Here is a 21623-nt window from a genome sequence, read left to right on the forward strand (position 1 = left end):
AAGATTACGATGATCAGTATACACCGTTACTGTATGACGGGCCCCCAACAAATGATGCCGCCATTCCTTGAATGCCTCTTTGATGGACAGCAATTCCCCTTCTGTAACAGTGTTATTTGGTTCAGGAATGTTCGTTTTCATTAATAGTAGGCAACAGGGTGTAATTTGCTAGTGCCAAGACAGCAGTGTGAGAGAATGGCCCCTACTGTCCCAGAGGCATCAGCTTCAAAAATATATGGTTGTTCAGGTTGTTCAGGGTTGGGATGTTGTAACACAGGGGAAGAAGTGAAACACGTGTTAGGCTGATCTTCATTTGAATAAATTACATGCAATTACATATGAAATACACAGACTTTGTGCGCAGTGTGATTGTATGTATCTATATGTATTAAACACACACATCAAGATTGGCTACCCCTCTCTTTATCCCCAAATGGACAACACGCCAGTGATACGTTAAACTACTTTCTTAATTTGGTAGTTTGAACAGAATCTCCACGAAAGGTAACTACAAAAAACCTTACACAATTTTATTAACACATTTTAAAACATTTAAAACATATGATCAATCACATCATCACCATGTAAACCAGGCATACAGGATAACATAAATACCACAAATACTTGCATACAATAAAATATATCATAAAAAGAAATCATTCAAAATGCGAAAGAGAAAAGAAAAAAGAATGGGGCTCAATCAGAATTACTCTTCTCCTGTAAACCTACTGAGCCTCCTCAATGAGGGAGATCTTCCTTACGAAATAAAGGCTGACCCTGTATTTGTCAAACAGGTGATCCTGTGGTTCGTATGAAAGAGCCAGAAACCAAAATGCACCAGGCTGGAAAGAAAGGGATAGGATTAGCACTGGGACAACACTTCAATTAGGAAATCCCACCTATTTACCATACCAACTAACCTGGTTTTACTGTGCACAGTATCTGGATGGATGGAGACTGGATAGTTGGTTCCAGGTTTTAGAAAAGATACTTTTCTGTAAAGTAAATGACACTTTATGAAATACAGTTTTTCACATATATCTTTAAAGGATAATAATAAATAATGATACCAATTCTCACCTATTGCTAATGAGGTTAAACCCAGGGTGGTTGAGTGGACAAGGATTTCCTCAATGAACGTGTGAAGGATGAACAGAAATTCGGAAGGCAATGAACAAGGGAAAAGGCATAGGGTTAGTCGTGTTAGTAAAACGTACCCCCGAGCAGAACGAGGACAAGTGACGGAAGGAGCATATGTTGCCAGTCTGTAACAGCAGAGAGTGTGATACCATAAAACAGGAATTCCCAAATATGTGGAGAATAACAAGAAACAAAGTAAATTCAAGGGTAATCCCAAAAGACAATCCGTTGAAAGCGTAGCCGAGGTCTGTAGAACGTAGAGCATAAGTGTGAAGAATTCAGTCGGTAATCCAAATGAAGAACAGGAAATAGGCCAAAGGTCGGCAACCAGAAGAAAACCAAGACAACAAAGTAGCGTGGAGGTGCTACACAAGTGAACAGAACTTCAATAAGAAGCACCGAGAGCGCTGTGCAACTACTATTTGTTTGACTCCCTGTAAAGTGTTGCCATGGCGACACACAACGTGCTGAGAAGCCGAAATGCGAGATGCACAAAACGTTGCGCAAGAACTCTGCGGTGTGTCAGTTTCCACTGCAACTTCCAACAACGGCAGAGGCTGTGTCGCCGGAGCTGCTTTGCATTCACAGACAATGGAAATGCCTTCTCGTTCCTGACAGAGGTGGACGGGGCTGGACACATATGACACAAGAGGGTTTGGGGTGAAACAGCCAGTTGGCAGCAGAATCCCACCCATTGGAGGCCACTCCAAAGTGGACTAAAAGAGGCCATCTTTTTGGAGAGGCCTTCAACAGGAACTCTAAAGACGTAGAACCAACTGGAAGATCTGTTCAACATAAGGGATTGTCATAAATTGCATGATATGCCGATAATATGAAGAGCTCTAAACTCCTAGCTAGGCCACATAGCTTGCAGCCACACACGAAACCTTCCTGTTAACTTTGACAGAGATGCATTTCACAAATGTCCATTCAGAAATATTGACTTTGCCAGCCTTCTCTTCTCAAACACAATTGGTAATATACAGAACATTACTGAATCATTTCAGAATGCATTATAGGGTTAATGTGTTCACTGAAAACCAAAAAAGCTTGTTGCATTTAGAAAATACATTTATTTAATTTTATGCAGAATGCACGATATAGGAGTTTGCCTAAGTAACAGGTCTTCTCTGCTAGCCTTATCCAGTTTGCTACATTGTTTTTCAAAACAACCTCTGTGCTTTGCTTTAATGAGCATGTTGTCACATTATCAGTGCTGTTAAGAAAGCATAGTAGCAAACGATGCAAAGAATTCTGAAACATGCAATATTTTGTAAAACAAGATAAACAACTGATGTCTTTTTATCATTTGGCCAAGGCTCCTCTTGTTCAAATACACCAGTTCTTATGTAGTTAACAGATAACAAGATTGGCTTCAGTTCATATGCAAACAAACAAGATGTTTTTTTATTTTTACATTTATATAGCGCACATACAGCCCAAAGGCATCACAGCACTGTTACTTGTGGCAATCTTAGTTACAAAGGGAGTTACATACATGTGACGGTAGCTGTCAGGGCATATGAGTACCATCATTCAAGTACAAACAAATACAGATTCAGGTTAAATTACATTATGCAGGTGCCTAAATACCCTGATACTAGGCGTGTGGAAGATCATGTTCAAATCAAGGATGAGCTTTAGTTGAAGAGCATAGTTTTCACAGCTTCGCGGAATGCTAGGTAGGAGACTTCTCCGCACAGGGGTGGTGGCAGGGGGTTTCATTGCAGCGCTGATAGGTATGGGAAGCTAGCACTTCCCGCTCAGGCTCTCTTGGCTCTGGGGATCGTGAGCAGGTTTGCATAAGGTGTTCTAGTTGGTCTAGTGGATATAGAGGGGTGAATTCTCTCAGAGAGGTAGGGTGGAGCAGCGTGGTGGATGCACTTGTGGATGTTCTATTCTACTGTTCCTACGGATTACATGAATGACATTGTTATCTGTTAGAATATGATTGGCTAAAAGGGAAACAGGGGTGGGACTTTGCCTTTTAAAGCCAACTGTTTCAGACAGTAGGAAGCAGTTCCTAGGATTTCACCCAAGATTATGCCATTGTGAATCCTAAAGGAGCAGGGTTTGGAGGAGGCACAAACCCACAAGATCTTGGCCTGCCTGGGTAAGGAAGCTTGCAGAAACTTTGATGAGTATGCCAAGACTGTAATCCTAGCATATGGGTTTAAAAAGTGCCATTTTGCATTTTTTTCACAATTCTGATTTGATATGATTGCTTCAATGATTTTGAGGCAAACCTAAATTCCAAAGCTAACATGCCTTGGAACCAAGCAGCAAAAAGCTTTCAGACGCCTGCACCCTGAGACAGTTAACTGCCCATGAGGCTAAAAATTGGCACGTTGCTATTTTTTTTCCAAATAGTTATTTTTTGACTGTTTCAATATTTTGGGGTCTGAAGAAAGCCTTCTTTACCCATTTTATAGCATATATGTTCCTCTTCTGTGGGAGGACCAATAAGCAACATCATGGTGTATATTTCTTAGATTAGCCTTTCAATGATCCCTGTGCTGGCGAGGAACTGAGTTTAGTGTGGTACAGTGTTTTGACACAGTGTCCATATATAATCTGTGTTGCCCCCTCATACTTCCTTGGTCAGGATTAGTGGATCCGTCAAAGAACAGAGGAAAGGTGAGAGGAGTCCTTTGCAGGGAGATTTTAAATGTCCTCTTCTCTTTTTGACCCATGGCTGTAAATCACTTTTAGGTTGTTCTTAGCCAACTGCCCATAGAAGCCATAGATTTTTGACAGAGTTTTAAACCCTTTTCTAACTAATTGGTTATCCAGGAGGTTGGTCTGTATAATCTCACTTGTCCCCTGGCTTGCCAATCCAGAGCATCACAAATGTATGATTGTATGTTTCACTGGGCCACAATGGCTACATATATATTGGTGAACGGTTGTTGGTAGGTTAAACATATTAGTAGAGTAGAATGCTGGGTATCTACTTAACTACTTTATTGCTAATGTTAGGAACTATGTATTGTTTCACTATTCTATTTTCAATTCCATATACTATCTCTACAAGAGTCAGCAGGTGTTGGGCTACTACTCTATCGCACTAAGGACCATGTGTACTGAAATATTGTAGTGGATAGTGAACAGCCTGCAGTGGTCCCACCAAAGGACACTTGCCCAAGGTCACCACAAAAAACAAATCTACTAGAGTGTGTGAAACACACTCTAGTATCTCTACAACAGAATACATATACCTAAATGCTAAACAAGAGTGTCCACATAATTAATATGTTTCTATATAATGGTATAAAAGACACTATATTGTAAGTGAAAACACTTGTTGATTTAGTGATAAAAATGTGTAGGGAAGATATTGATAACATCTGATGTTTATCATACAGAGATGGGTAATGTGCAACAAAACTTAGATGACCCAGAAGGTAGACCCACTATAATTGTTTCCCAATTCCCAATAGAAAGCCTGTCAGGTGCTTAAGGGTAGTAGTTTCTCTTGCACTGAAGCGCAGAGACCCAACTTTCTCCAGAGCCTTGCTTTGGGTACCGCTTTATTTTCTGCCACAAAACCTGCCACAGTCCTAGGTGGACATTTAAGCCACCATTCGGGTGGAGGTTAGGCTCTGGAATGCAGGGTATGATGTAAATTATGACATGGTAGCCTGTTGTCTGGTACATGTGTGCATGTATAGTCAGTAAAAACTGAAAGATATCTCTGCTGTCTGGGGCAGTTCAGTGATAACTCTGTCATTGAGTCCTTAGCCTTTGAAGGCCACTTTTCCTGAAAATTGGGTCTGCTAACCAATGCTGGGATCGCTAACAACTTTAATGTGAGGGTTAGCTCTGCTTTCTGAGACAAATGTATATAAAATCAATGTAACATAGATTATAGTTCAGCTATCTGAGACCTCTACTAACAATGTAATGTAAAGTGGGTTGCATAATGGCTTCAGAGTTATCTTATGTTGAAAGAGAAAGCTTAAATTCCAATGTCTCCTTGCTCCCTCGGTCCTGCATTCTGGAGAGGAGATTCTGGATCCAGATTTCCTGCTTTTAGAGGGTGCTTAGGAGGCCCCTGGAGCTTTTGGCTGGATTCGTTCCACGGCAGATGTTTCACTCGACTATGGACACTTGACCCCTGGCATTGGGCTTCTGTAGCAACGGAGAGGCACAGCAAGTCAAGGATTGCGCCAAAGTGGAGTTCGTCTTGGGGTTAGCTGGTCCCACTAACCCAAGGGGAGAAGTCGTTCTGTCGGTGCTTCTCTGTCGAGGTGAAAAAGGAGGTCAGCACAGCAGCAGGGCTTAACGAGGCAATTGAAGGTCCAGGAGGTTGCAGTGGGATTCTCTTCATGGTTTCTTCCTAGAATCTTTCTTCCAGTGCTTGACTCTGCATGTAGTTCGAAGAACCTTGCCTTTTAAGAAAGTTTTCCCATTCATGCACAGACGAGACTGTCAATTACACAGCAGGGTGATGCTCCTTTCAGGACAGCCAGTTAATCAGGACTAGTTTCGTTCAGGCACTCCTAGAGAGAAAGGACAGGGGTGTTTCGGGACCCTCCCTCACATCCTGTCCCTTCCAGACACACTGGAGCCAGGGGTGGGCTTCAGGATTGAAGCCCGCCAAAAGCAAAACAAACAAAGTGCGCAAACCTGCCTCAATGCACACAGTAAAAGCCAAGAAAGACCTCACAAACAGAAAATGTTGAAAAAAGAAGACAGGCCTTTTTGATAGAAAGGTCACCCGTGGCTGCTGTACTGCAGCTGAGGGTTCAGCCTGCGGTAGAAAAGCACAATGGTAGGAAAAATTAAACCACTGCCACCAGCCCTTTAAAGTAGTGAGGGTAACAAAAAATGTTACATGAGAAAGTAGGATAAGGGGCTACTAAGTAACCCCCCAGCACTCCACATAAGATGGTGTGTGCTGGACCTACAAAGAGAAAAGGCAAGTAAACTCAATTTCACTTTACTATTCTTGGGATCTGTAGTTCACCCAAGATAAGGTATTTAAACCTTAAGAGAAATCTAAGGGATTTCTCAGTGACTCTGCACTGAAGGTGCTGTATCACCATAAAAAAGCAGATGCCTATGGAGTTTGTCAGGCTCCCAAAACAGTGAAAACAGACAATCCAAATAGGGTAAAAACATATGAGAGAGGGAGAAAAAGGACCCACTCCCTCAGGAATTAAAATTAAAAAGTCCTAAATCCAGCAAAAGAAGGAAAGGGGGGGCTCTAAGGCTGAAGGGAATTAGCACAGAAATTAAAATTCTGCCTAACACCTAGGCATTTATTTTGTTGCACGGGTTGGGTGCCAGAAATAAGGAGGATCCTCGATTTGTTTTCCTGAAGCACGGCACTTTCACTAGGTCTGCATTCCTGGGTTGAAACACTCAACAGGCGTGTAGTGGATGAAGATCTGTGTGACTTTAGGAATAGCTCAAATGGCCTGAGCCTGCAACACGTGTAACCTAAGGGATGGCTCCTCCATCTTTGTTTCTGGGACATTGCCATATGAGATCTGTAACGTGGTGTGGGAGGGGTGGGGGTATCTCTGCTGTTGGAGGCCTAAGCCTGCCATATCTGTAATCTCTGCCATAGCTCTGAACTTCAAGTCTGAGACCTACGTCTTTAAGATCAATGTAACCTAACGCAGAGCTATAGGTATGTGTCTAAATAAGATATGTGGAGCCGGGTGGATAGCACTGCTGTCTGATGCCTGAGGAATAGCTCTGCTGTCTTAGGCTAGGGCCGGTAGGCAGAGTCGTTGCTAGGGGGGGGCTGAGGGGGCTATAGCCCTGGGTCTTTTGGTCATAGCCCAGGATAGAAGCTCGGGGCCTACAACCAAAAGGCTAGCTATCCCTGGGTCCCGACAGTCCAGGCATTAGCATAGCCCCAGATCTTTTCCAGACCTAGCAACACCCCTGCCGGTAGGTAAGGTCTGTTGCGTGAAGGTTACCTCTTCTATTGTGTCTGGGGGGGGCTATTAGATCTGTAATGTGTGGGGCCTAGGCCTGTGGATTAGTGTAACCTAATTATGTAGCTCTTCTGTTTGGGGCCTGTGCCTGTAGGTTCTGTATAGTGAGGGCGTGCCCGGCTGCGACCAGGTGCAACCAACTCCAGCCACAAAGCAACGGCCTGTTCCTATCCCACACAGAGCAAGGGACTGATCGTTTGGAGGCCAGGGATGTGATGGGCTGTTCTGCATTCGGATGCTTGGCAACAGGCTCCTGTTCCGTGGGACGCCCAAGAACTGTGGAGGAAAGGGCACGGGACATACGTGTATAAGTGTACGCTGAAATACAGTGCTGTAGTTTGAGACCTGCAAGTTGTGTGTAACTTGAATGGCGGCTCTGCTGAGGTGTGTGCATGTAGTTAGTGTAACCCTAGTCCCACCTCTGCTGCCTGGGGAATGCGCTTGTCAGATAAGGGCAACCTGAGGAACAGCTCGGGTTTCCGACCCCCGAGGATACTTAGTAATTGTTATACAAACAATGCTGCCACAGCCACTGGGTAATGAAGATCTACATAAACAAATGTGTAATAAAAATATGTGTTAAAAAATAATCTAGCGCCTTAAAGTGACAATGTTGACCCTTCCCAGGAGCTGAGCATGATAATCAAATTGCCCACCCTCCTCCCCATCGACTAGTCGTACCACAGTCTGCACATACATTGGATGCTGCAGCATTACCTCACCCCCTCTCTCCTCGCCGGACCAATGAGAGGGCCGAAGCTGGTCTCCATGGAGACGCCCTGTATAAAGCCCCCGGGCGGGGCAGCGGATTCAGATTTTCTTACATCGACCGCCTAAGAGTCGCGCTGTAAGCAGCCTCCAGCCTCCTGTGCCGGCAGCATGGTAAGGGCGGAAGGGCCTCCTAATACCGCTCATTGCAACCAGCACCACATTTAGAGCTCATGGGCGGGGTGGGGGGACCCTTATCCTCTTCACAATGATGAGCCTCCTAATATAGCGGTCCACACACTGGCACGGTCTCCGGAATGTTGAGCTGGAGTCCACCTCACCTACCAAGCACAATCACACCCCGGCCACCCCAATAAACTGCTGTCCTGATAACAGTCCTCCACATGCCTGGTGAAAAGCGCTGCGCTCGCTTTATATGCCGCCCTCGGAGCACACTGCGGGAGCAGATCCCTGATACGGCGGCTGTGGTGTGTTATACAGGATAGCCATGCTATGCCGTCCCACGCCACACTTTACAAAACATGTTTCCACGAGATAGAGTCCTAGCGCCGCGAAGCAACGCTTTGCAGCCTCCCCGGCACTACTACCACGCCCGTTATGGTGCCATGGACCCTTTACCACCCCGCACACACAGTGCCCGCCTCCCCGCTGTGATGGCAACTCAAAACTCCCATGTATTTAGTACCCGAGAAGCAGGGGTCGGGGGTGGGGGGTGGAGGGGACGGCCGTTTGGTACTGGTCTTCTCTGAGGGAAATGGACAGTGCAGGTGTCGGGGAGAGGGGTGGGGGTGGTTGAGGCTCTTACGCATGGTGAAGTAGGGGGGTTGTCCGTTTATGAAGGACATGGCTAACAGATTTTGGGGTGGGGGCTTTCGGGTGCTTTTGAATACGGGTGGCGGGGTGTGGGCGTTTCCAGCTGATTTGATCCATGGGGTATGGGGTGAAGCAGTTAATGTGTGGGGTGTGGTCACTGGTCAGATGTGGTCTGGCATGGGGCGGCGCTGTTGTGAGGGTTAAGGCTTTGAGGTGAGTTGTCAGATATTGGGAGGGGGCGGCAACGGGTCGCTGGGGGAGCTCAGCTCTCTGGCGTGGCTGCAAAATAGGAAGCGGGGCTAGCAGACACGAGGGGGTCCCTATTTGCATTGGGGCGGGGTTCTCGGGTGTGAGGCGGCTCTGACATGGGCTGCTATGAGCAAGGAACTGCCAGATATCCGTGAAACCTGTCACACACGCGACTCGGGCGTGAGATATCAGTCGCGGGGGTGGGGGGCAATATGCGCTTCTTGATATCAATGACTGCCGCAGGCGTGGGGGGCGAGAGATTCGGTCGAGGGATCCACCCAGATATGGGTTGGCGATGTCAGCCTCGAAGGGGCTGTCGCCGGGTGATGCAGGGGCACCAGGTCTTGGTTGTCAGAAGAGACAGCCAGACATGGGTGAAACGAGTGTCTGTGGTGTCTGCCTTCGGTGTATGGATGTCTGGTGATGCGCAGTAATTGTGAGGGTCCGCCTTTGATCACCACTTGTCTGAGTTGCACGGATACTGCTTGTGCAGGCTGCTGTTGTGCGGGTGACTATTGAAATGGGTCATGCGGAGAGTACTTGTGATGGCAGTCGTTGTTGACTCTTGGGGCTGGTTTTATGGTGAGCACTTCAGGTCCCGGATAGCGCCATTTGGTGTATGGTGTCTGCTGTCGTGGAGAGGGATGGTTAGAAGGTCTTTAAAGCTTGAGTTAAACGGAAGTGGCGTCCGTCTGGTGGATGGGCCCCTGGTGATACAGGTGTGTCGTCTGTCTGGTGGATGGGCCCCTGGTGATACAGCGTGTGGCGTCTGCCTGGTGCATGGGCCCCTGGTGATACAGCGTGTGGCGTCTGTCTGGTGCTTCTGTCTGGTGCATGGGCCCCTGGTGATGCAGCGTGTGGCGTCTGTCTGGTGCATGGGCCCCTCGTGATCTGTCTGGTCGATGGGCCCCTGGTAATACAGCGTGTGGCGTCTGTCTGGTGCATGCGCCCCTGGCGATACAGCGTGTCTCGTCTGCCTGGTGCATGGGCCCCTGGTAATACAGCGTGTGGCGTCTGTCTGGTGCATGAGCCCCTGGTGATACAGCCCCTGGCGATACAGCCTGTCTGGTGGATGGGCCCCTGGTGAGCCTTGTGCCGTCTGTCTGGTGGATGGGCCCCTGGTGATACAGCGTGTGCCGTCTGTCTGGTGCATGGGCGCCTGTGATATAGTATTATGTGACCTGTGTTTGATGCGAGAATAACGAATGATTTGGTAGGCCTGTGGTGTTTGGTGATATGGAGAGTATGGGTTTGTTGGTAGTAGAGAAGGGGAGAAGTGGGGTGGCGATGTGGATACAAATGGTTCGACAAAAAAGAAAAGCAGTATTCGGTTTGATGCCGTCCTATAAAACCAACTATCACCACAGTGAGAGTGGACTCCGGAAGGCCGCCCACCCCACTTATTTGGTGATGGTTGGTTGGTTTGTCGGGCATCTTGTGATCACATTCCCAACAAAAGACCCCCCTTTAAACACCAGAATTGCTCGCTCCTTATTCTTCCTAGTGTCTGGTGAAGGGGTCGTGCTGCCTTTGTTCTCTGGGCTATGGCAGTCCGTCCCTCCGGGGTTCAGGCTCTGGGTTATAAATAGAGATGTGCGGGGTGGGGGCGGAGTCTCTTTATATGGGGGCTGGTGTAGCTGTCTAACCGGCGATGAAGAAGAGTGCGCGAGGAGTCTGACTTTGAGCCTGGCGGAAGCCTTTGTTCTGTGTCTGCATTTGTAATGGGGTGAAGGCATTTGCCCTCGTTCTGTGGGTTAGCTTGTGGGCGTCTTGCGAAGAGGCCTGTATTGTGGAGGGATGCCTCCTGGCGAGAGATTAGCAAGTATCCTGCTTGTTTTGGCGGGGCTGGTGATAAGTTAAGGGCCATTTCTTCCGGGCACGTGGCTAGTGAGGGGTCAGTGGTCCCTTTGACTGGCCAGGCCCCACTTTGGTATCAGCACACAGGGCGCCTAGTAGTCCCGGCCTGCAAGCGGTAGATAAAGGCGTCGGGAAGCCTGCGCAGCTCCCCTGTCAGCGTAGCAGCCACGCCCAGCGCGCGCGCGCCCCGCCTTCCGGCTGCAGCGCGCGCCCCGCCCCCGCCTTCCGGCTGCAGCACGCATCAAGCCCCCCTCCCGTCTCTTCTTGGCGTAGGCCAAGCCACGCCACTCCCCGGGAACCTCCCTCCCTTACGAAGACTTCATGACTCCCTCCCCTCGCATGAGGGCAGATGTCTGGTTGTCCCTCGTCTCTGCTACTCCTTTTATCGGCCACGGGCAGTGACTATTCGTCCTGAAACATGCCTATTCTGCCAGAGCGTCAATGGCTGCGTCTCTCCCTGGGCACCCAGGTCCCCCCAATGGGTGGCTCCTTCCCTGGGGACACAGGCCACCGAATGGGTGACTCGCTCCCTGGAGACACAGGTCCCCTCCTCCAACTGTCAATGGGAGACGCCTCCTCCCTGGGCACGCAGCCCCCTTCACCCGACTGTCAGTGTGTTCTCCCCTCCCCCTGCTGACGGCAGTGGTACAGTCCTACTTCTCCCCGAGAGTCAGTGGCTGTCTCCCTCCCTTCCCTGGTGGTGATGTATGCCCCCCTCCCTTGGTGGTGAATGCCGCGCTTATTGATTCGAACACTTGGCTCTTTATCCGCCCTGATGTATCCTGCCTCCTGCAGGATCTACCTTGAGCCAGAAATAACAAGGAGCAGGAACCAGGCTGACTCAGGTATGTAGAAAATAGGAAGTACGCTTTATTGTCTTAGTTACAGGTTTAGTGTAGAAGTTAGGAGAGAGAGATCACTAGTAGCTTCTTCCCTGGTTCCCTGCCCAGCTCCAAGTCCCTAACCGTCTCCCTTGGAATCCCCAGGTGCCCCAACACTCCAAGCTCCACTAGCATTCCATCACAGCTCTTACACTGACTCAGACCCCACTCATACATATGCAGGATATAACACATCCCCCTCCTTTTCAATCAAAAGAAAACACACAACTCACAACCATGCTAGGACCAAACAACCACAACATTTCTACTACTCCTTCCACCCTGGCCTGCCACACCAGGGTCTCAGTGCCGCCACCACCAAGCACTACCTTGCCACATGGACAAACAAAACAAAACTACAGACATCGACCCTCCTAAACTAAACACCTTCCGCCAAGACTGCCACTCTTGACCTCAAGTCTGCCACACTTGAGCACAACCCAAAACGCCCCAAAAATAGGCTAACTACCTTGCCAAAACTGTGTAGCCACGAATGTTGCAAACTTACACAGGGCCATCACAATAGTCCTAAACATGCCAACAAAGATCCCATTGCACTCTAACAAATATCCCAACAACATGCCTCATCCTTCTCTCCTAAAGAAAACATGAAAAAGGAATGAAAAACCTAGGAAAGAGACATACAACACAAGATCACAGAAAACACAACCACAAAAGGAAGGAATTGTGGCTTAAAAATTGCATAGCAAAAGCTATGAAAAAATGTTAACATGCACTTACTACCAAATGACAAAATTAGTAGTGCATTGCACATTCACCTTTGCAAAACCCAAAATTCAGATGTAAAAATTTTAACACTACCAGAAAAAAGAACAGTAGTGTAGTGCAATTTCAAAATTTTGCAACCCAAAAGCTCCGGCACACCACTGGGATGAAAAATCAAATGGTGTGACCTGGAATTTCTAAAAATATTTTGAAAAGTGTAATAAAAACTGAAATTAATCCAGTAACCCAAACCAGTGTACAATCCACAACTTATATACTAAACACTGGCCTAATACTGTGTGCCCTCCACTCCTATTCCATACCACTTGCAAACTGGCGTGCTAAAACAACAAAATCCTCCTCCCAAGTGCACCGCCTGGCATCACAGAACTAACTAGGGAAAACCCTAAACTCAACTAAAGGAAGTATGTTGCCGTGCGGTTACCTACAACGCAGACAACTAGTGTAGCCCCTATAATGTAAACATACACTATCTGAGAAAAAAAAATTCTCCTTTCACTTCCTTTTCCAAACGCACAACTGCGTTGTAACTCCACAAAACAACTCCGAAGAGGGCCCATGCCCTAAGGTCAACTACATTGGAACACCCTTCTGTGTCCAAACTCCTCAAAACAAAACTTTGGGGTTCCTCCTGAAGGTTTTATACTACTGCCAATACACCTGGCCAGGGTGTATAAGCCTAAACCCCATTTGCATGCATGCAACTCCCATTTATATATTCCTATTTTGCGCAACATACTCCGCATATAAACGTGTACTCTCCCACACGTCAACATCTACAACCGTACAACACCCTGTACACACACCACTACAAAACACACGTGCTACCTCTCACACATGTACTAGCACAAAATGCACTACAACTGCAGAACCTGCTGCCTCCTGTGCGCACTCTTGTGTCACACACCCCATAAGCTTGCGCTCACATACGCAGACTTAATCCACAATCGTACAGAACTTCAACACATGCAAACGCAGATCAGACAATTAGAATTTCCAAATCTGCAATTCCCAAAAATTGTGCTTTTCCAAAATTTGCATTTCCCCAAAATGCAAATTACATAATGCATACGAAAGATCAAAGATTCGCCCAAAAAACCATATCATGTGCAATTTCTAACAAAAATCAAGCATTTCTGCATATTCTTTAAAATTCTTAATGCTAAACTTCAATTCTTGTTTCCCCACAAATTGCATTTCCCCAAAATGCACATCACATTAAGCATAAACATGCTCAATGCTTCCCCCAATGCTTACAAAAAAATCAAGCATTTATGCATAATTCTTCCATATTATTGTGCCATACGTCAATTCTACTTCCATTCTATACTTCAAAGTTCCTCCAGAAATGATGTGCAGTTCGTTTAAAAATAAAGCAAATTAAAACATCTCCAAAAAAAAAAACAGCGCCCCACGTAAATCAAAGTGCCATCTGTCTTCATGCACTGTCCACTGAAACTTCAAACTCCAAAACGGAGATGCCTTAAAAACAGCTGTGCACTCCCCGTATCGAAATTACTCTGTTCAACCATGTTTGTTTGATTTAATTCAGCTGCGTGTTCCAAATTCCCATTTTCAACCGATACTTCACGGCTTCATGTTTCATTTCACCTCTCTTCCGTCAAAGATTAATCTGCAGCTGCCGGTGTAATTTATTCACTCCAACATTCCGTAGTTCCATTATGAAATAATGCTCTTGAATTTCCGCAAACGTCATCACGTTTGTACACGCACAGACGTCCTTTCCTCTGTATTCCTCTGCAGGCTCCTGAGCTCCGAGGAAATAATGGTGAGGGGCTGCCTGCATGCGTTCCAGCTCAACGGCAGAGCTGGAACGCAGGGGTTCAACTGGGCGCGCGCCACCCAGGACCCCATACGACCCTCCAGGACTTACGAAAATGTGTACCACAACACTTTTCTTTTTTTTTTTTTTTTTTTCTCAGCAGAAACTCTTTTGCTCCGGACTTGAAGTTCCACAGACCCTTTCTCCAGCAAAAGCGCAACGGCGCTCAGGCTCCAAAAGATGACAGCTGCTTACTGGTGGCACCTTCTCCCTGCCACACGGCCTCCTTCCAGCAAAGGCCCAATACTCCTCCAGCTGCTTTATCACTGACCACAGGCTTTTCCTCTAGCCTGACTGGTGCCTCCAATGAAATAGTCAGTCACCTCCATAGACAGCGCCAACTCCACATTTATTTCCAACAGCTCACCGACTTCAGAGCTGTTTGGCGCAGGTAAATTGGGCATCTCTCTCCCTCCAACCTTCACTCCAATGTTCGCTTCTTTAAATCCCACCTTCGTCGCCAAATGATGTATCCTGCCTCCTGCAGGATCTACCTTGAGCCAGAAATAACAAGGAGCAGGAACCAGGCTGACTCAGGTATGTAGAAAATAGGAAGTACGCTTTATTGTCTTAGTTACAGGTTTAGTGTAGAAGTTAGGAGAGAGAGATCACTAGTAGCTTCTTCCCTGGTTCCCTGCCCAGCTCCAAGTCCCTAACCGTCTCCCTTGGAATCCCCAGGTGCCCCAACACTCCAAGCTCCACTAGCATTCCATCACAGCTCTTACACTGACTCAGACCCCACTCATACATATGCAGGATATAACACGCCCCTGGCTCCGAAGCCAGGCCCAGGGATAGTTGGCACAATCTGACTGTAATGAGATCATTATGGGAAGCCGCGGACACACCAGCTGGTCAGCGAGGCAAGGCATGCAGGGCTCTAAAAGCCCAGTGGGACGTGGACAATGTACATTCACAATTCACCAATCATCGGCATGCCACCAGGGGCAATGCCAATGCGCGAGTGGCACTGCCAGCTGCTCCAAAGATACTGTTGGCTACCAGACAAGTCATACAGGCCAGTCCATCGGGAGAAGGGGAATAGAGGGGTGAGGGGTTGGAGGCAGGGTGCCACCCCAGCAAGAACACGACGGGGCCTCTGGGCATCATCACACGTCAGGCAAACTGGGTGCATGAGTGGTCCAGCATCCCATTAACGGCCCAGCAGTGTGAGCCATTTTTGCAAAGTCATAACCAGACACTTGAGTGAACTCCTCCATACAGACTTCCCCTTTGTTCACTTCTGGCACTGCAGTAACCGGGCAGCCAGGTACCGGCTTTGTTCGCATAGACGGGCAACCTGCAGACAGCGACCACACATTGACAGAACTAAACAGCGTTGCTTTATAAGACAGGCTCTTATACCCAGTGGCACTCGAGCATTTCCCAGGGACTGTGACCATCATATGCTCTGCTTGGGGCAGTATCCCAACCCACCCCATGGCACTCATCGCCACCCTAGGGCATTTCTCCCATCGACCCAAATGCAGGGGTGGACTGGCAACAAAAAGAGGCCTTGTAAATAATGTTCAACGTGGGCCCATATTACACTTTCTCATCAAGACCAACCAAGAACATTTGGAAAGAACAAAGGTTACCACACAAAAGAGGGCCGGGGTGAAGAGGCCAACCGGGAAATCTCCAGAGTTCCCTATAGGCCAGTGCACCCCGGCTGCCTTAATGCACTGGCTACTAGTCGAGCACCTTAGACCGATCATGTACACCCACGTCGAGTGTAGGGATCCGTGGACAACAGCCTAATTCACATCAAGGACTGTCGGAAACAAATGTATCCCTTCTTGTCTGCAGCCAAAACATCACCGCTCCCAGAAACCTGTTAGGCTCCCTCCGGCCACACTGCCAGCTGCAGACTCATAGGGCCAGTGGTGCTGTTATGGGCCAGGTGTAGCCTCAAATGATCAGGTCCTGCCATCACATGCCATGGGCAGCTATATATGTACAGGCATGCGCATCCGGCAAGTGCCCAGGTTCAGACGCTTATGCCTGATTTAGCCATCATGCCCAGGTACATCCCATATGACCGATAATACACTTCCCTTATGCGGTGCACAGTTCCTCATACGACCCCCCCACCTCCTCCATGCCTCATCCATTATCAATGGTCCACAGCCTACTCCAGAAGACAATCTGCCCCATTCACTACATCTTTGGCACCCATCAGACCACATACTCTGCCTCAGGCAGTACTGATGCACACATAGCACTCCACTTCATATAATGCGCTCTGCCTCCTTCACCAGAGCACCCAGAGGACCACATGATGAAGAACGCATATAGTCTTACTAGAGACAGAGGCTGCAGACCACCATATTTCCCAGAATGCATGTTGTCTCAGTGCTCACACTCACCTCACAGGACTCCACTCGACCACATGTTCCATGATATACATTGCCTGATATGTGGCATGTAAAACGCGCCTGTACACAAGTGTTTCTAGGTGCAAAAAGAGAAGGAGGGGCAAACAAAGGGAGGACAGAATAACGATCTTACTAGGCTTTGTGTCATTCCAATCGCGCAAGTACAGGGAAGAGGGAAGGAGAAGTGCAAGGGGGGAGGGGAAGGGGGAAGTGCAGTTATCTCACAAGTGCAGCCAGTGGGTGGCTCATAAGTGCAGAGAGAAGGGACTGCAGGGTTGCAGATACAGACCCTTAAGCGCTGGGGAGCCCGGAGGCAGTGGAGGGCAACTGGACATGCAGGAGCCTGGGCCTCACTCGTCAAACACCCCCCCCCCCCCCTCCACCACACTCCACTTGGCCACACATCTTACAATGGACTGCACCGAGGTGAGGACTCCACACCACTTGAGCTCCCTCTGGGTGAGTGTCAGGGCTGGCAGGCTGCATTCCTGGCCACTCACTCATTTGTTAAGGGAGATGCCAGGAGCACCAATCAGATGGCGCGCTCGACTCCAACATCACAGGACGGCCTTTTGACACTTCAAAGTCTTTGGCTTCAGCTTCCTCCACCAGATCCAACAAATGAAGACACGACTTTTTTTTTTAGTACTTTCGCATGCAACAATAAACGCAATGAAAAAGAAGTGGCGGGGAATACGCATACGTGAATGGGCAGGAGTGTCTATGGAGATATGGTCACAGGGGATGGGTGGAGGCCTGCTATAGCGGGGAGTGGTCGCTTCATGGGCGATGGTAAGAGTGCTTGCCAGCCCGCATGCTAGGGGTCAGTTTCCACCTCTGGCCAGTGGAAATCAGCACACACGGGGTTTGACATATCTTGCCATGCAATTGGATTGGGTATAGAAACCGCAGAGGAGAAGTCTAGCGCCAACTCACGCAGGATAACCCGCTCATCGCTATGGGCACATTTATTACCCACAGTTGCGCATTATTCTTGAACACACAACCAACCTATGAAGCCCTGAAAGACTTGCTTGAACCACCTATTGGCTACGTTTTTTTTGGCTCTGAGTATTCTAGAAATAAACCTCACGTATGCAATGCTTGGTGTATATGAACTGAGCAGAAGAGAATTTGAACCTGTTGAACTACAGACATGATGGCCTCAAAGCACAGTGGCAAGCGCTTCGTTACTCTGTCCATGGGCATCCCAGTAGCGTCCTGGTGCTTTCTCTGCCTAACTGCGTACACCCTAGTCACCTGCAAAGCGCGGTGCGCATGTGCAGCAGCGTGTGCCGCCGTGGCTGCTGTCTGAGGGGGCCACGTCCCGGGATATGTCCCACTTTTTACATCCTCTTACGGGGGCTCCCAACGTGTCCTCCTCTTCATGCACTCCTGGCACGGGCGCTCTTCTCAGGAATGCCTTCGCCATTGGTAAATGTGTTTATTGCAAGTACTCTCTGATCGACACTGACATCCCTGTTATTCAAATAAATACAAAAGGGAAACCAATGGTTCTTGCAGCGAGACGTGGCTTTCAACACACACCTCAGTGCTCCAGGCCACGCATTCCAAACTCCCCTCAGGAACACTGGCAGTGCTTTAAGGGATATGCAAAATACACGGAGGGGGCGCCCTAAAAAGTCACACAAAAATATGCATTAGAGGGACATGAGCTAGAAGTAATTAAGCAGTCTGCATAAGAGGGGTTTCCTATAAAGCTTCAGGGGTGAGCCAACACGCGCGGTGCAGTTCCCGATCTATTGCAAAGAGTACCTCACAAGAAATGGAGACAAATCTATTAAAATGTGTGTTAGATATTGTATAATTAATCAGTAGTAAACAAAAATCCGCTAATATAACAATATTCGAATTAAAACAAAATGATGCGCCCTTCGTCAAAACTGCACATTATCAATTCCAAACTAGCTGCCAAAAAACTGAAAAGTCCACACTCCAGTGTGTTGCTAACAAAGCAAATGAAAACTTGTTTCACTTATTGGTCAACAAGGTGGCTGACATGTTTGAACAAAACCAAGGTTTTCCACTCGCCGCCCTCTGCAGCGATCAGTGAGCGGGCGGTGCTGAGGTGTCCATTTGGTTTCTTTTGTGTTTTAATGTCTACAGCGGTTGAAGGATATGCCCTGGCACGGGGGCATCCAGCCCTTGGAAGGTGGCCTCACCATGGCTCTTCTCAATGTCAAACTTCTAACACTCCTCTGACCAGGGCCTGTGGGGCCGAAGCCCGTTAACATGAGGGTATACCCAGCAACGGTCCAATGACCAGCGCGGCCAGTCAATGGCCTAGTCCAAAAACTAGCAACCCTTCGAGGGCTTCTAGGACCAGGTACCGATAAGCCAGTCTCTTATCACCCAGGACGCTGTTTCCACATTAGCCTCTCGTTAAAACAGGAGAGGAACATAGCCAGACCGAGGTCCGAGGTGCAGCACAGCCCGCAGCTATCAACTACCCATTGGTAATGTTATGCTGTGCATGGCCCGCTCGGTGCCCTTGGCATACCCTACGCTGTTGCCATGCACCAGCATTCCAGGGCGGTGCAGTGGAGAGGAATGAAGGAGATTCAAGCCTCAGAAAAATACCACCAAGTTCCCTCTCGCTTCATGCTACAGAAACCCAATGAAAATACGGGGTCCTTTGCAGTGATGTCACAGCAGTTGATCTTAGATTCCAGAATACTTTAAGTACTATATAGTGACGTCATTGGCCTCCTATGGTTGGAATACACAACATGACTGTCCTCCACGGACTGGCAGATACGAGCTCCAGATGACCCTAAACATTGCCCACAGTGGCCTCCGCAGGACCCCAAAGACAGAAGCACCCAGTTACCCATTTCAATGTACCTACATTGTCCAGGTCGGGACTGTATAGCAATAGCAACCAGGGAGTGCTACATAGTCTGAAAGGCGCGGCTAGCCAACTGCCCTGGTAACAAAACGGAAAAGCCCCATCGCTCCCTGGCCGATTGCCAAGAGCATATTACACAGAAGGCAGGTCAGGTGGGGACATCATATAATGCAACATTACAATAGTTAGTGTTTCGGACAGATTTTTTTTTTTAAATGGCTCTTTTCATAACGATAAAAATGAACACACACAATATACTGCGCAATAACATTGACTGGATGCAAGAGCAGGGCTGTGCAGGTAACCACATCTTTAGGAACAAACGTAGCCCACGTGCAAACGTTTTACATCACTTTTCAGTTCCAAAATCCTTACAGTTCTGTCCAAGGGGCTGAACTGTCGGTCAAATAATAGTTAATTTGAATGTATAAAGTGCTTACGCCGAAGCACTGTACATAATTTAAAAAAATGCTGCAAGAAAGTACATGAGCAAAAAAGGCAAAAAGTATGGTGTTACATTTGTAGCAATCTGAGAGTGGCGAGTAGTTTTAAGATTTTAAGAGAAGATTGGAAATAGGCAAGAAAGTAGCAGGGAATACATAATAATGAAGATTATTCCGAAGTTTGTGGATAAGAAGGGGTAATGAGCAAAACGGGAATTAAACACACAGTGGGCCTGTGATGGCGAATAGAAAGAGAGAAGATGATCAAAGGGGGCCGGGGGAAGAGCATGCAGGAAGAAGAGAGAAGGGGATCAAAGGGGTCAGGGGGAAGAGCACACAGGAAGAAGAGAGAAGGGGATCAAAGGGGGCCAGGGGGAAGAGCACGCAGGAAGAAGAGAGAAGGGGATCAAAGTGGGCCAGGGGAAGAGCACGCAGGAAGAAGAGAGAAGGGGATCAAAGGGGGCCAGGGGGAAGAGCACACAGGAAGAAGAGAGAAGGGGATCAAAGGGGGCCAGGGGGAAGAGCACGCAGGAAGAAGAGAGAAGGGGATCAAAGTGGACCAGGGGAAGAGCACGCAGGAAGAAGAGAGAAGGGGATCAAAGAGGACAAGGGGGAAGAGCAAACATGAAGAAGAGAGAAGAGGATCAATGAGGGCAAGGGGGAAGAGCAAACATGAAGAAGAGAATAGGAACAAAGAGGGTCAGGAGGAAGAGCACACAGGAGAAGAGACGAGGATAAAAGAGGGCCAGGGGGAAGAGCACACAGGAAGAAGAGAGAAGAGGACCAGGGAGAAGAGCAAACATGAAGAACAGAAGAGGATAAAAGAGGGCCAGGGGGAGGAGCACACAGGAAGAATAGAGAAGAGGATCAGAGGACAAGGGGGAAAAGCAACCATGAAGAATAGAAGAGGATACAAGAGGGCCAGGAGAAGAGGGTCAAAGAGGACCAAGCGGAAGAGCAAACACGAAGAAGAGAGAAGAGGATTAAAGAGGGCCAAGGGGAAGAGCACACAGGAAGAAGAGGTAGGAAGGAGCATGGGCATGGACACATTTAAAGACTGTGCAGATGTGGGGAAAGAAAGCCAGTGGGAATAAGGAGATAGATGGGAACCGGAAGGAAGAACAATTACATGGTGAACCACAAAGTTAAATTTGGAGAGAGATGGAGAAAAGGGCATTTGCCAGAAGGCCGAGAAGAAATAAAAAATGATAGTCAAGCTGAGAAAAGGTCAATATAAGAACAAGAGTATTAAAGACAAAGTAACAAAATGATACGCTTTTGTCCTTGTGGCGCGTTAGAGCAGGGTTCATGCCCAGATTACCCACAACTGAGCTCAGGGTTGCCTGCAGTGGGTTTCTTGGTGGCCAGATGTGTCTCATTCAGTATATCCTGGACATGGAGGTAGGTAGACACCACACACAATCGCCGGCTCCTTTTAGGCAGAGGGAGTCTGTTTCAAGGCAGTCAGACAAGTGCACAGGTCCACCGATATGGACAATGCATGCGTAAATGCACCACCGATATGGACAATGCATGCGTAAATGCACATGCAGACAAGTGTGGCCACTTGCCGGGGGTATTTGGACATACCCATGGATCCAAATAACAAATGAGCAAATGCCAACAAGTACAAGTATCCAGATATCATCCTAGGGGCCCGTGAATACCATCAGAGCATGGATTCCTATCATACTACCAATAAACAGTAAAGTCTAGAAAAACT

General features: G+C 47.9%; 1 protein-coding gene across 2 annotated transcripts in view; it reads left to right on the forward strand.

The window, feature by feature from the left end:
• Positions 1 to 7867: 7867 nt before the first annotated feature.
• The window catches only part of LOC138582488 (tubulin alpha-1A chain-like), a 29443-nt gene continuing 15687 nt past the window's right edge, over positions 7868 to 21623 (forward strand). Inside the window, exon 1 of one of the 2 annotated variants that reach the window (XM_069653829.1) lies at positions 7868 to 7973. In XM_069653829.1, the coding sequence (XP_069509930.1) occupies positions 7971 to 7973 (3 nt within the window). In that variant the 5' untranslated portion in view covers positions 7868 to 7970. Of the gene's footprint in view, positions 7974 to 14596; positions 14748 to 21623 lie in introns of those variants that run through there. The other variant, XM_069653831.1, reaches the window with a different exon arrangement.

Source organism: Ambystoma mexicanum, chromosome 3q (assembly GCF_040938575.1).
Source record: "Ambystoma mexicanum isolate Mex_15411 chromosome 3q, UKY_AmexF1_1, whole genome shotgun sequence".
NCBI classification, from domain to species: domain Eukaryota; kingdom Metazoa; phylum Chordata; class Amphibia; order Caudata; family Ambystomatidae; genus Ambystoma; species Ambystoma mexicanum.